General features: G+C 48.7%; 9 protein-coding genes across 9 annotated transcripts; 3 read left to right on the top strand and 6 right to left on the bottom strand.

Moving 5' to 3' along the window:
* Positions 1–233: 233 nt before the first annotated feature.
* On the top strand, positions 234–774 carry N7520_004784 (YjbQ family protein; the record flags this gene model as incomplete). Its single annotated transcript, XM_057138718.1, has 2 exons — positions 234–509; positions 616–774. 2 exons carry the CDS (start codon positions 234–236, stop codon positions 772–774), a joined length of 435 nt encoding a protein of 144 aa, XP_056996925.1.
* Positions 775–1,082: 308 nt separating this feature from the next.
* N7520_004783 (zinc-finger domain-containing protein) lies at positions 1,083–1,895 on the bottom strand (the record flags this gene model as incomplete). Its single annotated transcript, XM_057138717.1, has 3 exons — positions 1,083–1,217; positions 1,278–1,445; positions 1,539–1,895. 3 exons carry the CDS (start codon positions 1,893–1,895, stop codon positions 1,083–1,085), a joined length of 660 nt encoding a protein of 219 aa, XP_056996924.1.
* A 272-nt stretch (positions 1,896–2,167) lies between these two features.
* Positions 2,168–2,853, top strand: N7520_004782 (uncharacterized protein; the record flags this gene model as incomplete). Its single annotated transcript, XM_057138716.1, has 3 exons — positions 2,168–2,239; positions 2,290–2,655; positions 2,707–2,853. 3 exons carry the CDS (start codon positions 2,168–2,170, stop codon positions 2,851–2,853), a joined length of 585 nt encoding a protein of 194 aa, XP_056996923.1.
* Positions 2,854–3,860: 1,007 nt separating this feature from the next.
* Positions 3,861–5,531, bottom strand: N7520_004781 (uncharacterized protein; the record flags this gene model as incomplete). The annotated part of the gene is made up of 3 exons (XM_057138715.1): positions 3,861–4,357; positions 4,452–4,498; positions 4,627–5,531. 3 exons carry the CDS (start codon positions 5,529–5,531, stop codon positions 3,861–3,863), a joined length of 1,449 nt encoding a protein of 482 aa, XP_056996922.1.
* Positions 5,532–6,458: 927 nt separating this feature from the next.
* Positions 6,459–7,410, top strand: N7520_004780 (uncharacterized protein; the record flags this gene model as incomplete). The annotated part of the gene is made up of 2 exons (XM_057138714.1): positions 6,459–7,190; positions 7,249–7,410. The coding sequence occupies 2 exons, from the start codon at positions 6,459–6,461 to the stop codon at positions 7,408–7,410; spliced, it is 894 nt and encodes a 297-aa protein (XP_056996921.1).
* Positions 7,411–8,010: 600 nt separating this feature from the next.
* On the bottom strand, positions 8,011–8,826 carry N7520_004779 (putative dephospho-CoA kinase; the record flags this gene model as incomplete). Its single annotated transcript, XM_057138713.1, has 1 exon — positions 8,011–8,826. The coding sequence occupies one exon, from the start codon at positions 8,824–8,826 to the stop codon at positions 8,011–8,013; it is 816 nt and encodes a 271-aa protein (XP_056996920.1).
* Positions 8,827–9,320: 494 nt separating this feature from the next.
* Positions 9,321–11,854, bottom strand: N7520_004778 (Lipase class 3; the record flags this gene model as incomplete). Its single annotated transcript, XM_057138712.1, has 7 exons — positions 9,321–9,529; positions 9,586–10,028; positions 10,096–10,536; positions 10,820–11,088; positions 11,142–11,478; positions 11,534–11,705; positions 11,767–11,854. The coding sequence occupies 7 exons, from the start codon at positions 11,852–11,854 to the stop codon at positions 9,321–9,323; spliced, it is 1,959 nt and encodes a 652-aa protein (XP_056996919.1).
* Positions 11,855–12,752: 898 nt separating this feature from the next.
* On the bottom strand, positions 12,753–13,773 carry N7520_004777 (cleavage and polyadenylation specificity factor subunit 5; the record flags this gene model as incomplete). The annotated part of the gene is made up of 4 exons (XM_057138711.1): positions 12,753–13,042; positions 13,108–13,355; positions 13,412–13,663; positions 13,733–13,773. The coding sequence occupies 4 exons, from the start codon at positions 13,771–13,773 to the stop codon at positions 12,753–12,755; spliced, it is 831 nt and encodes a 276-aa protein (XP_056996918.1).
* A 308-nt stretch (positions 13,774–14,081) lies between these two features.
* Positions 14,082–17,520, bottom strand: N7520_004776 (uncharacterized protein; the record flags this gene model as incomplete). The annotated part of the gene is made up of 2 exons (XM_057138710.1): positions 14,082–17,192; positions 17,290–17,520. The coding sequence occupies 2 exons, from the start codon at positions 17,518–17,520 to the stop codon at positions 14,082–14,084; spliced, it is 3,342 nt and encodes a 1,113-aa protein (XP_056996917.1).
* Positions 17,521–17,615: the final 95 nt, after the last annotated feature.

The raw sequence follows: 17,615 nt of genomic DNA, 5'->3' as shown, positions 1-17,615 counted from the left end.
GCTTCTGCCTTGTTATGATTGGAGGATGATTACTTTCTTACACAGTTAACATATTAATTGAACTCTCCGTGAAAATTAGAACCAGCCACTCATTAATTGGTATAACCCATCCTTTCAATATTGTCTGGATTGTGCACGAAAGTGACATCAGAGCTCCCCACCGAAAGCCATTATTCAGCTCCCCGCCCTCAAGCTCAAACCTCTCCACCTACACAACTGAAATACAGCCCAACATGTCCTGGTCGCAAAAAACCTTCCCCTTGCCCCCAAGCAAACGCGGCTCCTATCTAATCACCGACCATGTCTTATCCGAACTCCCCGAAATCCGCGACTACAAGATCGGCATGCTGAACTTGTTTGTGCAGCACACGAGCTGTGCTCTTTCGCTGAATGAGAACTGGGACGCTGATGTCCGGGCTGATATGAGTGATGCCCTTGATCGCATTGCTCCGTATGATCGGAAGGGGGAACTTTATCGGCATTCTGCCGAGGGCGAGGATGATATGCCGGTGTGTATCAATTTCGTATACTTCTTTTTTGACCCCGCTATGAACTTGATATAATATGGCGTATGAAGGGACATGTGTACATTTGCTAACGAATGTGTTTTTCCAGGCTCATATTAAATCTGCTCTCATCGGCGCCTCTGTGAATATTCCTATTACTGATGGCCGTCTGGCGACCGGAACCTGGCAGGGAATTTGGTACCTGGAATTCCGCACGAGCCGTCATGCGCGCAAGGTCGTCGCGACTATTCAGGGTCAGAAGATGTGATTCTGTGGTGCATGAGAGCATATCAAAGTCGAAATTTTAAGTTGAAGATACATTTTGTCCTGTCACATCAAGTATTCATGACCTGTTGCGAATATAGACGCAATCCATCTCTAATCCGTAGGATTGCTGAGGCATAATTCGGCCCATGACCAATATCTAGAGCTCGCATTGGGGCGAACGGCAGATCCATTTGATCTATATTTCTGTACACGGCCTTAGGCCCAAAAGAAAAAAATGAACTAGTATAGTGTAACACAAGCGCAACAAGAAGTAATCAACGCCGACAAAAGGAATCGGATGCTAGTCGTCTACCGCTGCTCCAAACCGCCAGTGGCGGGAGAAACGCGCTGGGTCTCGTTCACCTCAGCCACGTCGCCGGTGGGCTCGAGGGGGTAGCTGGTGGCGGGCAAAGACTTGAGGTAAGCCTTGTGCTTTTCTTGGGCCTGAGATTCATATGTTAGTAAAGGCTCAACGGTGGCTGTGAATAACCGAGAGTAACATACGAAGGGAAGACCGCAGTATCCGCAAGTCGCGATCTCGGGCTTGTCGGTATTGATGAAAACCTTGGGGTGACCAAGGGGACCACCACCACCGTCACAGCTGACAACCTTGGACTTGGTCCACCGCACGGGTTGCTTGTGAATGAGCTCAATGGCAGCAAGGGGCCGGGGCTAGTGGTCATTGGTCAGCTTCTGGTTCTTGAAGACTGCTTGCAGGAAATCGAGCCAATTGCTCCAATTCTAAGCGGCAGCAGGTGAACATACCTGAGTCTCCATAATAGTCTGCTCAAAACGAGGTCCAGTCATGGCCTTCTCGCGGGGCTGCTGGCTGGCCGCCCAGGTGGTAGGTCGGTTCGGGGCCTGAACACTGCGGATCTGCTCGCCAACAGCGGGGAGCTCTCTGAAGTCGTAGGCACGCATTTCAACCAGTTCGACAATGGGCGCAGACTGGGTCTCGGGGGCATTGGTCGCAGAGACATTGGGCTTAGGAGCTGGCGGAGAGGGGTCATTGGGTTGCATGCGGTTCTCGTGCAGACGGGGCACAGTCGAAGAATAAGTGCGGGCGGCGAAGCGCGGGATTGACGACACCAGAGATGTGAGACGGCGGCTGCAGGACATCATGCTGGGCAGATTGAGTCCTGAGGACGGAGTGGAGTGGGAGTGGACAAGGACGGGATTGCTCGAAGTCGGAGGTTGCAAACTGAATAGTGTAATCCGCGAGGTGTGGTTGGTGGAGTCTCACCGCCTGCCATATACCGTAATCTCTCATTGAGACTGGAGCTTGTGGTTTTCTGCCACCACATTTTATTTTGCGATTGACAACTCAACTTCAACTTCTCACTTTTTACAAGCTCGCCATTACAGCATTTGTTGCTGTTAAATTGTTGCCCATCATGCCAGCCTCTCCTGGTACAGCCGCGAAGCAAGATAAGAGCAACATGTCGTCCCGTTTACTTGGCATGAAAGTATGGATCTTCACTGTTCGAGTTATACAACGTAGCTAATGTCCATTCAGTTCATGCAACGGGCTGCAGCATCGAAAGCACGTGCAACACCAGACAACATCAAGTCCCCTTCACCTGAAGACGAGACATATAGCCCCAAGCGCCAACGCCAGTCAACCGATCCCAACAGCTCTTCGACCCCACAATCCGATCTTGATGCTATCGCCGCCGCACTTGCCGCCGAAGAGCAGAAACGACAAGAAGTTATGGCACGGAAGGCTGCCGAAGTAGGCGAAACTCAATGGGTGTTGGATATGCCCGCCGCGACTCCTCCTCAGCCCCAGTCCTATGTCATGGCGACCGAATCGCTAGACGCCGACGATGGCCTATCCTTTGGAGGTAGGAGGTCGTTCGGAAACTTCAAGCGCAAGGAGCCGGTCAGTACCATTCCACTTTATTTGTTTGTGTTGATGCTAATACTCTTTCAGACTCCTCCCCCCGTTGCCAAAGTCGATGTGGGCCAGGAAGCTAAACCTAAGCTGTCTCAGATCAGCAGTATATCAGGCGCTGGTGGTCGGGCCCCGGTATGGGGAGCACCAACACAAAAGAAGAAGAAGCGCAAGAGCGGCCAATAAGCACGTCTGGTCAGAGGTTTTCTCTCATTCTTATCAAAACTCAGCATCCTTGGCGTTCGGCATTGGCGTTTCCTTAGCATAGTCAAGGCGTTTGGGCATGAAAGCCGTTGGTGAATTTACCCCAGCAGACTCTCAGTAGAGTCGAAATCGAAATATCCATTGATTTTTATCTCCATAAAAGTAAAAGGAAATCTTTCGATATATCTACGAGGCTGAAAGTGCAATCATTCGGTGCCGATCTAGTATAAAGTGAGATGTTAATCCATTCGCAAAGCTATACCAGGTCAGGGAGTCCGATCCCATGGAAATATCTCTTATGCCTGACAGGCATCTGGGTACCATATAAGATGCATAATTTAATATCAACTCGTGAAATCATGCAGATTGAAGACAGTGAGGTTACTAAACATGTTTGCTGATGGATAACTTCTTCGCTGAATTTTTCTTAGCAATTTTGTTAGGTTCTGTTTCTTCTTCTAGTCTAGTCTCCTTACCCTCACATGAATCCATCAATTCCTCGTGTCCAATCCTAGATATTTCGACCAGTTACTTGAAATCAGAGGAAATTTTCGTCTACTAGGAAAGCATACAAGGTGATAAAGGACATACACCTGGCGGATACATTATCCGTATCGTCTTGGCTTATGTCTATGGCAAACCCATCAATCGCGACGAACTCTAAGATCCAGATAGAACTTTCCTCCAGCCGTCCTTAAACAGACATGGTATACGTTGACTGGGGATTGGTGGAGAGATCTTGTACCCATAACTGTCACCTCAAACCTGAAGATTGAGAGCGGTAATAGCCGTTTCTTTCTCTGTAAAGCATCCTTTAATCTCTTATGTCAATCAAACCAGATCATTAATGGCAGTCCTACTTATTCCACGCTGTAAACGTGCCAAGCTTCAGCTCGAAGTCCACGGGTGTTCCTTCGAACGGTCACTCTCAAGATTACCAAATTGGAATTTCGAGCTGTGAGTATGTACATCAACTGTATAATTTCAATTCAGGAGGCTGAGACTCTAGGCCTCACTCCGAACAGAAAGATTGGAATTGCCCCAAAAGCGATAACTCCTATTAACATGGCATAGATTCCAAAGCTCGCCGCATATCCCACCTTGACAGAAAAGTCGTAAGTCCCGTAACTAATCCCAAATGCTGCAATATCACGGATAACCGTAACAGCGGTCATAATGGCGAGCGACTGATTGGGATCAGCAGTGGCACCCAAGAACGTGAGGACGACCTCGAGCACCCCGCCAAACCCAATATACTGTAAGCAGCTGATTACTACTAAGGCAAACCAATGCACCTGTGGTCCCCCTGGGTTGGTGACCAAGTAGTGTTGCGCTAGACAGCCAAAGGCGATGTGACCGATAATTGCGCATATCACAGGGAAGACAAGTGGGATTAGGCGGTATTCTGGAAGAATTGCCTCGGTATTGCCGCGAACAAACCGCAGGACAAGCTTGTCAGATGCCCAACCGGTAATAAGCCAGTTCACTAAAATGAATTAGACAAGGTATTCATCGGATTAACAGTTGGAAATAGACTGAAGGGACGAGGATTATGCAAGGAGCATATAGTAAGGACATACAGAATGCGGCTGGAAAAACCGACAAATTGATCAAAGCCACATTGGCGCTAGGCCAGGAGTAGGGAGCACTAGTAAGTATGGTGGCGAAAAAATTGCAGTAGCCAATGTATGCTCTTGCAATTCACGATGGCTCGATCAGTATTCTTGCAGAGCCGAGGGCAGGGAGAGAACATACCCCGTGGTAATTGTTGTCATCAGAATACACCACCAGTAGACTGTGGAGGTTAGAGCCAGCAAAATCTGTTGGAAGATGTGTAAGAAAGTCTCATTGGCCCGCTGAGAGTGACCTGACCAAACAGCGAGAGACTCTTTCCATGTCATTTTACGCATAAGTTGTCGGGATTGCTGGAACTCGGATATCGTGATTGGGGTCAGGCTTTCCTGCTCAAATTTGCTTCGGCTGGTTTCAGGCATAAAGAAAAACATCCAAACTATACAAACCGCGATGATGCAAGCATACAGGATAAAAGTCCACTTGAAACTGACATGGATGGACACGTAGGTCACTATAATGGACAGTCCAGCCTGTAAGGCCAATTGAAGCATCACGACAGCACCTAGCATTCCACCACGCTCGTGGATAAAGGTACAGTCTTGAATAACAGTCAGAAACAATGCGTCTGTCGGACCACAGGCAAGTCCCTGGATGATACGAGCGGCATAGAGCGAGCCGAACGAAGTCGTGAGTCCAGCCCACAATGTTGAGGCTAATAGAACGAGCAGTGAAAGTAGTAGCGATAGCCTTCTGCCATAGACGACTCCCAGAGGTACAAATATCAGGGCCCCAGGACCGACCATGGGAACAATCACATTGAGTAGCCGATGAATAGCCGATTTCGGCTCGTCAGGGAATTTGCGGTATAGTTCTGGGGTCAGATTGGTAAGGAAGTTTTCCACGGACAGTGCTGCACCCGTCGCAAAGCCAAGTAATATCATGATGCACCATTTTCGTCGCGTGCTCCAGTTCAAAGAGTCTGCGGGATTATCGCTAGGCACAGGGCTCAGAAAGATAGCCGCACCGCTGTCAGCTGTCGCCTTTGTGGAGTCCATTAGATCGTCGACAGTGGAGTCAGGTTGCATATGCACCTGATTGGTATGCTGATTATCCATCAAGTAAAAAGATAATAATCTTGAGGGTAGAAAAGTAGAAAGAAGAGAAAAAGTTGTATGTGGGCATTGACGGGCAATGGCTACTATTATATAGGTATATCCTACCTACATATGCAGATTAAGCATGCACATGTGGTATAAGTGAACTATAATGTCCAAAACCCCAATCATTATCGGCCTGACTGCACTGAAATTCCCAAATTGCGGGCATGATAACCGAAATCTGAGACATTAGGACCATTCTTGCACTAAAACTGTATATCTAAGAGTAAAATCCCAATAGTTCAACCGGCTGTCAATGACCGGGTACCTAACCGGTCAACGATCCAATAAAAATCTCAGGTGATAATGATAACGACTTGAGCCGAAGAGCCGAATCTACGAGATTCTTTCCTCGGCAATGTTGATATACGTGGGTTTTCGATGTAGCTTATCCCGAGTTATACTATATATTTTAAGGCAAAAAGCGAATTGAATCCTATTTCCCAAGACAGAGCCGCAGAGTCCAGCTTTATCATAACAATATAGGAACATGGTCATAGTGAGAAGCCTCCCCATAGAACTACAAGGGAATCTGATTAGTTTTATCTCCACTTCCCGGACAGGGTCAATAAGCTATACCAAGCTCAGAATGGTTAGCGTGGATCCTTTCACTTTCATAACCGACGCCGTCGGACAATACTCCGCATTTTGCAACCAATCGGAAGAGTGGACAGAGATAAGAGGTATTGCGAGCGAGATCCGAGTACGATTTGATATCCAAATCATCCGATAAGTAGTACAATGACCGGCACGGTCAGTTAGATCACTTGACGTTCTGACTGTCTATTTAAGTATAGCTCGACAGACCTGATATCATGGATGTTTCATCTGAATCACGTTCTGGAGATATACAAAATGGCGGAAGAAACTATTCGGTCTAAGAATCAAAAAGTTGTCAACGACTATCTCGATACTCCATTTTGGGAGAGTGATGATCATGTGTCTCGGATCTTCAGCTCCAACTGTACATGGGAGTTCCCATACGCACCACCTGGAATGCCTCAAATCTTCCCACGACCTCGAAGACCAGTTCTCGTTCAATGGCTGCGTCGAACAATGCGAAATTGGTCACGCTCCCAAATACAACACTATCCAACTCTGAATGCCAGCCGCTTCTGGGTTGAGTCAACAACCACAGCTACTGTCACGTGGGGGGATCATGTTCAACGCGAGTTCAAATGTGCGCATATAGAGCTCATTGAAATTATGGACGGCAAAATCTCAACCCTGAAAACATGGAGCGACCCTGTCGCCTACTATGAAGCGGCGGGGATTCATCTCCCTCCCTTTGCCTTCAACAACAGTCCAGCATCGCCTCCAGAATACGTCGACGTGCCGTTCCCTAACCCACCCACGGAGGACTCAGAGGTGTCTGAGACCAAGAAGAGACTCTTCTCCTGGTATCTGCGCCCATCTCCTGACAATCAACAAGAATTGGAAGAGAAGGCCAAGACAAAGATTCTTTTTGATCCCGAGTTTCGATTCGCTATGCCATTCATGCCTCCAGGTTTGACGCATGGTGGTGATCGCAACCTCGAAGCTACTATGATCGAGTGGGTGGATGAGACGAAAGTCGAATGGAATCAAGTAAGGCCCTTACCTGGGAGGTCTTGTCTTCAGTTATGAGTACTAACGTCAATGATAGAACAAGGATTTTGAGCGAGACAAATTCGTTGATCCTGATCTCTCGATCGTTGAGAGCTACGGAAATTGGGGAACTTTCCGCTGGGGTGCTAACAACTCGCCGTCTGGCTATTATAATGACTATGTAAGAATCTTTCCAACATCCAGATTTGACATTCTCTGACATATTTCATTCTGCAAGGTTATCATGGTGCGACTGAAAGATTTCCGAGTTCTCGAATTCAAGGAATATCTTAACCCTATTCCGCATTTATTGGTAACCAATGTGTCGTTCCCGGTTTTCCCCTTTTTTGTTTAGATAACTTTGCATACATATCATCAATTGACCCATATCACTTGATCGTTTGACCTAAAGAGCGTCCTTCCAAGCAAATAGGGTGCCATGACTGAAATTGTGCCAAATGTGCGTGTGAAAAAGCTGGACGTTGACTGTATATATATCTGAGCCTATTTTACATTCTATGCGCTTAATTCGGCAGCATGTGTGATTTTCTGTGGATCAAAGTTTATATATATTTCAGATTCCCTGCATGTGTTCGACAGCAAAATTTATGTTGTTTTTATGGATCAAATAGTACTTTTAGGATATCTCAAGGTTTGATGGTTCAGCTACTTCACAATGCCTTATGGTGACTTAATTCAATGTTGTCTAATAAGTATTTATATTCTCACATGTGCATCATTGCTCTGCCTTCGAATTGTTATGTAAAACAGGTCTAAGAGGAAAACAGAAATCCCAATTAACTCTCAAAGTCCCTCGAGCCTATAACTTGGCCTTCTCTTCATTCTTCTTCTTCTCCCAGCCCTTCTGCGTCGCAAAATTCAGCACCAAATTCCACGCCGCAATCCCAACCCCAACCGGCGGCGCCACAAGCAACGCCCACGCCCACCACCGCGGACTCGACGCCGCAACACTAGCCATAGCCTCCTTCACAGCCTGTTCCAGCTCTGTCTTGTCCGCATCATTCCAAACGACAACCCCGCGCGCCCCCGCCGTCCCCCGGAACTCTGCTTGCGCCGCCTTCACCCGTACATCGCCCTGACTGCGCACACGATTCTCCGCATCCTCAGCCGTAAGATGCGCATCACGGGCACGTAGGCGCGCCATCTGTATTGTAGGGTCGTGAACACCGACAACAATCACAGTTCCACAGATCAGATCCATGCCACTTTCGAATAGAAGAGGTACATCAAGAACGACAGCCCATTGGCCGCGGAGGTAGTGGTAGATCAGGGCTTTGTAGATTTCCCAGCGGACGGCGGGGTGGATGATTCCGTTTAAGACATGGCGGTCGCGTTTGCGTTCTTCTGTGGAGCCAAACACGCGACGGCCAAGAGCTGGTCGGTTGAGGGGCTGGCCTTTCGGGGTATTTGTTGTGGGGTCGTCGAGAAGGAGGTCTGGTGTGTTAGGGCCGAAGTAGTTGACTATGGCTTTGTAGCCTGCTGTACCTGGTTCGACTACCTTGCGGGCGAGGATGTCGGCGTCGATTATGGGAAGGTTGTAGGGGGATGTTGAGAGGATTGAGGATACAGTGGATTTTCCCGTAGCTATTGAGCCGGTGAGGCCAATTATGAGCATTTTTGCTGATGTCAGACAAATAAAATGAGAAAAGGGTAGGTGAGAGGAGAAAAGGCGTTCGATGCTGAATGCGGGGAGATCCACTGCCTCGGTTCGCGGGTTGACTGATAATCAAAGATAAAGTAATGCAATTTTTGAAGCAACTTTGCCAATTCGCTAATATTCAAATAGATGACATGGTGCTTAATTAATCGACTATATACTTCATTTCCATTTCCGAATAGATCATGTTCCGACACCCAAAATACCTCCAGATACCTTGTCCATCATGTCAGTCAGATAGATTTTAGGCCGATAATCCTGCAACAGCACTGCTCAGAGCAAGTACATCAGATTTTAGTTTTGATACTTGTTTCTGGAAAGGCATTAGGTATGAAAAGCCAATTTTGCGGAATCTGCCGGGAGATAATGCCACATCTGCAGCTGCAACTGCGGTCTCGAACTGGTATTGAATGATCACGCATGCTGTACGACCTACACAACTGATGGGCCACTCATGACTCAGGAAGTCCGTAAGTCGGATCTTGTTCCTGGCCCTTCCATCCAAGGAAAGGCCAACCCTTTGGTAGTGAAGAAAATGGCGGTAGTACGTAGCGGTTGTCGCATACAGCATCGTTAGGACAATTCAGGTAGCACAGCCCAAAGACATTACAATAACAATCCCCAGCTGCAGGGCAATGAACAGGTGGCCGGCCAAAGATCACTGTAAGAAAAATTAGTAAGCAAATGAAGGCGCGGATAAACGAGAGAAAAACATACTGTGCCACGAGTACTCCATGATGCGACCACTCAAATCATCTCCTAGACTCGTATTCGCGAGCCAGACCCGGTACCGCTCATAATCGCTCTTTGGCCTCGCGAGGACTGTATCGCGGGTAACACCGAACTGTGCACAGCACGATACGCCCACCTCGTGCGGAATAGGCTCCCCAGGGAATAGTTCCATAAATCCCGTCCGGAAGTATTCACCCGCATGGACATCATCGCGGTGTGTATCTGTAAGAGGGTGGATTTCCTCAGGACAACCAAGTGTCCAGACGCAGCGCAGATTGACATATCCCATTTTTTGCAGATAGGGGATCTGGAAATTGCGGAGCATTGGAACTCCATCGTAGTATGGATCATCGTTATGCCATTGGTAGCGCAATGAGTGTATGAATAGCATGATGTCAGGAAGGTTCTCGTAGTTGTCGATGATGTACCTGGCCATTTAGATTGATTCAGCATGTGTATTCTCCGGACAGATCAGTAGATCACTGGCTCACTCACGTCAAATATACCATCGACTCTCGCCCCTTGTTCTTGGCCACTGTTAACGGGGCTTTCTTATCGTCTACCACGTAGATACTTCGTGACCAGTCCGGGAAGAACTCGGCCAGCCAGGCCGTGTCGTCATTCTTCATACTGGCCACAACCATATCCTTACGTTTTCGAATTGCGGGACGAGCCTGCTCGTCTATGGGGTCGGGTTTTGGCTTGGGGGTGGGACGTTGCGCATAGCTCGGTCGGTCATTGTTGACGGATTTGGTGGGCGACTCGGGGCCGGCGAAGAAGAGGAAGTATAATGCGAGGACGATGCCGATGGTGGTGAAGATGGCTTTAATGCGATTGCGACGGCGCGGACTCTGGGGTCCGCTAGGGGCGAACAACATGGTTGCGTTGAGGTTCAAGCATCTCAGATGCGCATAGTGGGAGGTGGTAAGGGTGAAGCTGAAAACGGAACCCGAATGTTGTGTAGCCAAGACCAACCTTGAAAGTCCGACAAGTGAAACTTCTCTCCGATATTCTATATATATGAATATTGGTCAATAGGTGGGTACGAGAAGAAAATAAAATAACATTCAATCCGTCAATTGAAACGTGTTTGCGCCAATTCCGCCACAATCACCAGCCACAACTCGGCCGATCAGTGGGGCCGATAGTAGTATGTTCACGTATATACAAAAGAGTCTCTGATGGAACCTAATCGCATCCAGAAATGGACATAAAGTACCACAAATGCGCCGATATACTCTCTTCTGATTCTCCAGCATTTCCACTATCTGAGTTCACACCTACGATTTCATCAATATCAGAATCAGTCACGGTCACACCATCGCCGCTGGTGATCCAATACTCCGGACTAGCATGAGCAAAGCCAAGAATTTCCGGAGGAACACGGGGAACGATGTCATCTGTATGAGTGGTCCGCCAGAGACTACCTTGACTGGTCATGTATTGAGCCAAGGCATCGTTGCCCACTCGCGGTTGACCATAGGTGTACTACAAACGGTTAGTCTTGTTGCAACTCGCCTAAAGAAAGACTATAAGCCTACCAAGTCCAGTGAATACCCAGAATTACGAAGTGCCGTTCCTGCCAAAGCAGCAAGTGCACCACCCAGACTGTGGCCCGTTACCACGAGCTGATACCCCGAGTATGTGCTCTGTGCAGATTCGAGCTTGGATGTGACTTCATCCGAAACAGTCAACCAGGCCTTCCAGAAGCCACTGTGCACATTGCATCCATCGCAGAGCCCGCTGTCATCGTCGAAGACGAAGTCCAGATTGGCAAACCAGTTGCTGATATCTGAGCTCCCTCGGAAGGACAGCACAATTAGTTTATTCGTCTCATCCACGGCAAGAAATCCAGCAGTATCCCCAAAGTCATTTGTTCTTCAAAGATGATCAGTATCTCCTGAGGTTATGAGGATTTCCTGGTTCCACTTACTGGTCAAATTCGTACAAGGTCTTGGTCGTCGCCGACTGTACCTCAGGACAGTTACCGGCCGAGCAACTAATCGAGGTTCCCGTGCTGGCGGCATCGATATTGGTCGAGCAGTATGCAGCCGCAGAGTACTGGGCAAATAAATATAGAGAGTTGTACGTGGAATCATCAACAGCTATACATGACAAGATCAGCCATTAGCCAATGTTGCGCAAGGAACTCTATTCCTTAGTTACCTCGATTGGTGAACAGGTTAACCGGTGCAGCAACGGCCAGCGTTGCAGCTGTACCAACAGTCCACAGGCGTGCAAGAGACAACATCATGTATCCAAGAGTATACAAGACCAAAAACCAAGGGGAACTGGAACTCAGCGGGCGTAATGAAGAAAAAACACAAGGCGCAGCCTGATTCTCTTCTCGCCTGTTCCTAGGGATGTTTATATACCGAATGCAGAAACCAACCGCCCCCATCCGTACACATAGCTCCGAGAAAGATGCGACTCAAAACCACGAGACCATACGGCATACGAAGTCTCGAGCGGGGTCAACGGACAACCTGCGGACTCCATCAAATCCAGTTCGAATCAGGCACATCCCCCGTCAGGGGACATAATCGCCGCTGTTGGTATGTGGGGGACGGATTTACCGGGATCGGCATTCCTGTAGTTCTTCATGCACAAGAATGCAACCAGTCAGCATGGGCCCGCCCCCAATACATGTGGGGAACTAGTACTCTTGCAGTCTCTGTTGTTAGTTGATCTATTTCTTTTTATGTACAGTGGCGGTTAAGATCCATTTGTTCCTTTTTTAGGCGTTTGATGCTAAAATTGCTTGAATGGAGTGGATCTTTCCTACTTAATATTCTCCGGTTGCCTGACTGTTCCTGCGTTTTGGAGGATCATCATGGTTTTCTCCCATTTCGGGGAATTTCCGGGCACCTGTGATCACCACGGGGCCATGTTGTGATTTTAGTGGATGAGGACTACGGGACTCGTAGACGAATTAAGTATCAAGAACAATTAGCGTAGGAGGGGTATAGGTATACAACGGTGCCTTGAGTATGCACATTATACCGGAAACAGTATGCAACTCCGTGAGGCCCGTGGGCGCATCCAACACATCCAAAACACATGAAGAAGTTAAAAATTCGTCAGTGAAATATTTCAAGTCCTGGTTGATCGTGGTTGAAATATTAGATTGAACTTTGGCTATCGCTTTGGTCCTACTGGGCGTTCGGGCCCTTCTCCGAATCTGCCCCAATATCCGTCATGCCAGTATCTTGACCATCATCGCCCCCGGCAAGCACGATAGTGCGAGGGACCTGATTCTCGGGGAGAGGAGTACCTGGGGTTACAGCCACGACATTATCGTTTTCATCCACAAACTCAAAGTTGTAGCGCGAGAGTAAATGCGGGATAGCCGATAGCTGAGGGCCATATCGAGCGGTATTGTCGTACAGTTCGAACAGAGGCACCGCCAGCAGCTTCATGTTCTTCGGGACAGACAGAACCTCTGTAGCAAAGAAAAAAGGATGGTGAGTGGAAGAAATATCAATGAAAGGTCTAGGTACAACTGACTTTTCTTGGGGAGCTGAATGAAATACAACTTCTTGCACTCCTTCGGTCGTGTGACATGGCCAGGCAGGAACGGGTACATGAAAGTCTCAAAGTTTGGCCGCCACCATTGAGCTAGCGTATCACCAATCTCCCAGTCTTCGTTAACTCCTTCCCCGGAGAACTGTGACCCCACAGGAGCTAGGCGCTCATTCAACCGCTTTTTGAACCCATTGATCTCCTCGTCCTCGTGTGGCAGATAATCACCTGGTCTGAAAGATAATTAGCGGCTAGCTTAGACGTTAGACTATTTTTGGAACCATCGTACAGCTTAAAGAAAGCATTGGCGATCTGCAGCATCAACACATGAGGATGGTTGTGTTCATGGCAGACGAGGATGCCCTCACAGGTCCGGCGCATCCCATGTACGTCATAATGTTCCTCTAGACGCTTCAAGCGAGCCAGCACTGATGGATCCTCTTCAGGCTGTGTTTCCTTGGTTCCGAACGTGTAGTTTGACAGGGGGTAGAGCCGAATCGTTGCGGGTTGCTGAGCGGAGAAATCCTTGGGTTGAATCGGACTGCAAGACGGGGCCAATGTTAGCAATCATGAGTCCCCTGGAGCTTATTGAAGAGTAGTCATTGCTCACGGATGGCTGCTTTGAATCGCAGTAGCTGTCGTGCTCGCCATGATGGAATAGTAATGTACTTTCGGAGTTTGGAAAGGGCGCGAAGCTCTACGTTGTTGCGCCGATCTGTTATCGCCTATCGGGATTAGCCTTACCGCCTGGGCCCTGTTGTGTACTTTTACCGCCTACTGGTACCAGTTCAACATGAAATATATGAATTGTACGTAGATGGTTTAGATGCTTATTTCATGATTCATTCATTACCATGAGCAGAAAATTTGTATCGGAAATCCCTGCCCCTCCACATTCGACTCCACACTCCCCAACCCATTTGAAGTTCTATACTCCCAAACAAACACCAAAATCTAGCTCACAGCTTCGCATCAAACTCCTCAAACTCACTAAGGTCTGAGACAGGCACAGGCCCAGTGCTCACAGGCAAGCTGGCCTTGAAAACAGGCACATCGCTTATGACAGTAGCCTCTTGCTTAGCAGCAGAGGTGCCGTTGGTCTTGCCATTGACCTCGGGCTCCAGGCCCAACTGCTTCAGTTCAATGCCAATGTCACGGTCCAGTTTCGCAATCACCGAACTGAGTTGCTCCTGGGACAGGTTCAGCTCGGTCACCAAAAAGGTCTTAACAATGTAGGTGACCTGTGCATGGTCGACCAAAGTCATGTCGAGTTCTTCGAATGCGGTTGCCAGCCGGGCGTCGGCGACAGCGAAACCAGCTTCAGTCAATTGTTTGTTGACCATCTCTATAACACGGGTACGCTTGTCACTCAGACTGGCATCGGGGACAGCAGATACACTCTGTGCATTCAAGTGGATAGCCAGCTTCGCACGGGTGGTTGATTCAGGGTCGATGTACTGGCGGTAGAAAGCAATCAGATCCTCTTTACTTAACTTACGCACATTGGCAGCATCATTCTCATGTTGCAGGAAATCGAAGTACTCGGACCCAATGTGAGACCAGTAACGCCCAGTCTCAGAGCCCAGGTTCTTGAGCTTCTCTAGCCGCTTGTTGATGACACTGCGCTTGTGGCCTTCGAACTCCTCGTCCGACATGTTCTCAAGGGTCGGGCCGAATGCGCCCAGGAACGACTCGATGCGGGATTCGAGGTACTGGGCAGTGCGCTCACTCTGGATGATCACACGGTAGCCCATAGTCGTGGCGTTGTAACGGGAACCACTCCACACCACGTATCCGAGCTGCTCCTTACTGCGCAGTTGGTCGAAGGCCGGCTCATCCGTCAGCTGAGAGAAGAGCTGCAGCTTCGACCTCAAAATGTCGTCAGAGAAAAGACCAATGTATAGGTAGTACTCGATACAGTGATTGACATTGGCCGGGTCCTTCAGTTCCCGCGGGTAGACAAGGTTGCTACCCGGGGTCATGAGCATGTTGCGGCGCAAGTACCACTGTGATCGTGGCAAAGCGCGGCCCTTGAGGATCTTGTCAACGGAATCTGTCATACGCAGCACATCCTCCTTGTATAGGTTGCCGTGAGCCAGAGCTTCGATGTGTGTTTGCGCGAAGAGCTGGGGAAAGAAATTGGTAATATCTTCAGCTTTGATGTGCTCCAATTCTTCGATATATTGCTCATTGAGCCAGCTGCGCTCCGACAGCAGGTAACGAGTATAGTCGCCAACTTGGTAGTAGGGTTGCTGGTACTCAGCGTTACGGAAGGCCCGAGTCAGGCGCTCTTTGATGATGTCAAAGCGGTCTTCGTTGACAACCAGATCGCGCATCGTTAACAGGACCTTGTCCAGTAGAACAGACATTTTGTCGTTATAACCACCTACAGAAATATCCAAGCCTAGGATGTTTGCGGCCAGATGGTAATCCAAGCCGGCAAGCTCCGCATCATATGAGTATTCATCCAAAGAATCCTGTACCAGCTCACAGTAAAGTTTGGTTTTTATCAGGTTCGCAGGCGTCGCCCACACCAACGGGTTGCGTAGAGTAACATAGATTGTTCCTTTAGGAACCCAAAAACGGTCGTCTTTTTTGTACCAAAGACGCACACGATCATCGTTGCGAATCAGCTTAGGTGTCTTGGCTGGCTCTGCAACTTCCTTTTTCTCCACCGATAAAGAGTCGGAATCTGGTACAAAAAGGTTGGGGTGAGGCATGTGCAACTTTTTGTTGCGAGTTTCCTTGGTGGATTCCAGGGCCTTCTGGAGGCTAGTCAGGAAGTCCACGGGAATCTTCTCCACTTTGTATTCAGTACCATACCACTTCTCCCTCTGGTCCCAATCACCGGGATACTCTTGAGATACAATGATAAGTCGGAAGTTATCAGCACGAAGATACGACATGGCCTTCTTGATCAGGTCCGAGTCAAATTTCCGCAGGAGAGATCCACTGAGAAGCCATTCGCGAGGCAATTGCTTCTGCATGACACTGCTTAGTCGGCTGGTGAAGCGGCTTGCAGGAGTCTTCTGCTTAAATCGGAAATCCACCTCTGCCAGGTTCTTCATTTCCGTGAAGATCTTTTCATCTGGCTCACCCTCCTTGATCATGGCGATGTACTCGAAAATTGTCTTTGCCACCTCCTGGTGCAGCTTCAGACCCTTGGGGGTCAGGCGAACCGAGATGGTAAAGAAAGCAGAGCCCGGGCAGATGGGCATGGCACCTGCAGAGAGACCATTGGCCAAACCCTCGGCTTTCAGGTAGGAAAGAATGCTTCCTGGGCCTTCGTGGCCAATAAGGTGGCTAATGTACCGACTCGGCTGAGTATCATTCATGTTCTCCTCGTCCAAGAACGGGAAGTACATGTCCATGGACCGTGAATCCATCACGGGCTTCGCAAAAACCTGAGTACACATGTCGGCCTCCGAGAAGGGCTGCACATCATCCCAACGGTTCTGGAGCAGATCTTGATTCTTAACATCTTTGAAAAGCTCTGAAACCCATTCTTCCAAAGTGTCCAAGCTCTCCCTACCCAGGACGACCAGCTTGGCGCGATTGGCCGAGTAGTGTTTTTTGTAGAACTCAATGAACTTGCTACGGACTTCCAAACCGCGTTTCTGCGGGTCCTCTTTAAGGGTTTGCAGGTTACCAGTAGAGAAATGGTGATAGGGATGCTTCGGATTTGACAGAGATTTGTTCAGCTGCATCAAGCGCCAAAGGTCACTCTGGAGGTTCTTCTTGTTTTCAGAATCCACTGCCCGCAGCTCCCGATCTAATGTCGACTCAAGAAAGAGAGGGGCAATAAAGAACTGGGCAAATCGATCCAAAGCCCCATAGAGGGGAGATTTGTCCTTCAAATCCCGGTTCGAAGCGGATACACCTTCACCGACTGTCCCATTGGTTCCATTGGCCGAGTCGGCAGGAGTGTTCTGTCCAGTCGATTTTGGCTCACTTGAATCGCCGGTAGCGGAGACCTCGAAGAAGTAGTTGGTTTCGGTGGCCGCGGTGTAGGCATTGGAGGAGCCGGAGTGGGCAGTGAGATATTGATTGTATGCGTTCTCGACAGGGTACTACACCCAAATAAAAGCGCCATGGTCAGCATCGCACCCCGCACTGGCAGAGTTGATAAGGGTTTCTTTAAAACCCCTGGGAAGTCTATCAACATACCTTCTCTGTGCCCATAAATAAGAGATGCTCTACGGCATGGGCCATTCCTGGCATATCATCTTCATCGGAGAAGTTGCCAACATTGATGTTGACGGCAGCGCTCGCCTTATCTGTATCTGGGTCATGTACCAAGAGCGCTTCTAGCTGATTTGGCAGACGAATTACCCGATAAGATCGGTCATCTAACTCTGGCTTTTGAAGATCTTTTTCGAAGCGCACAATCTCAGACATATTTGCAGGACGGGTGGACACGGTGTGCTGTGAAGGAAGAGAAAACGAGCGGGTCCAGCGATAGACAGAAAATGAAGGCGGATTAAGGGGCGACA

The sequence above is a fragment of the Penicillium odoratum genome (assembly GCF_028828045.1).
Source record: "Penicillium odoratum strain IBT 22623 chromosome Unknown utg000004l_segment0_segment0, whole genome shotgun sequence".
Classification (NCBI taxonomy): domain Eukaryota; kingdom Fungi; phylum Ascomycota; class Eurotiomycetes; order Eurotiales; family Aspergillaceae; genus Penicillium; species Penicillium odoratum.
This window is presented reverse-complemented; position numbering and strand designations above follow the sequence as displayed.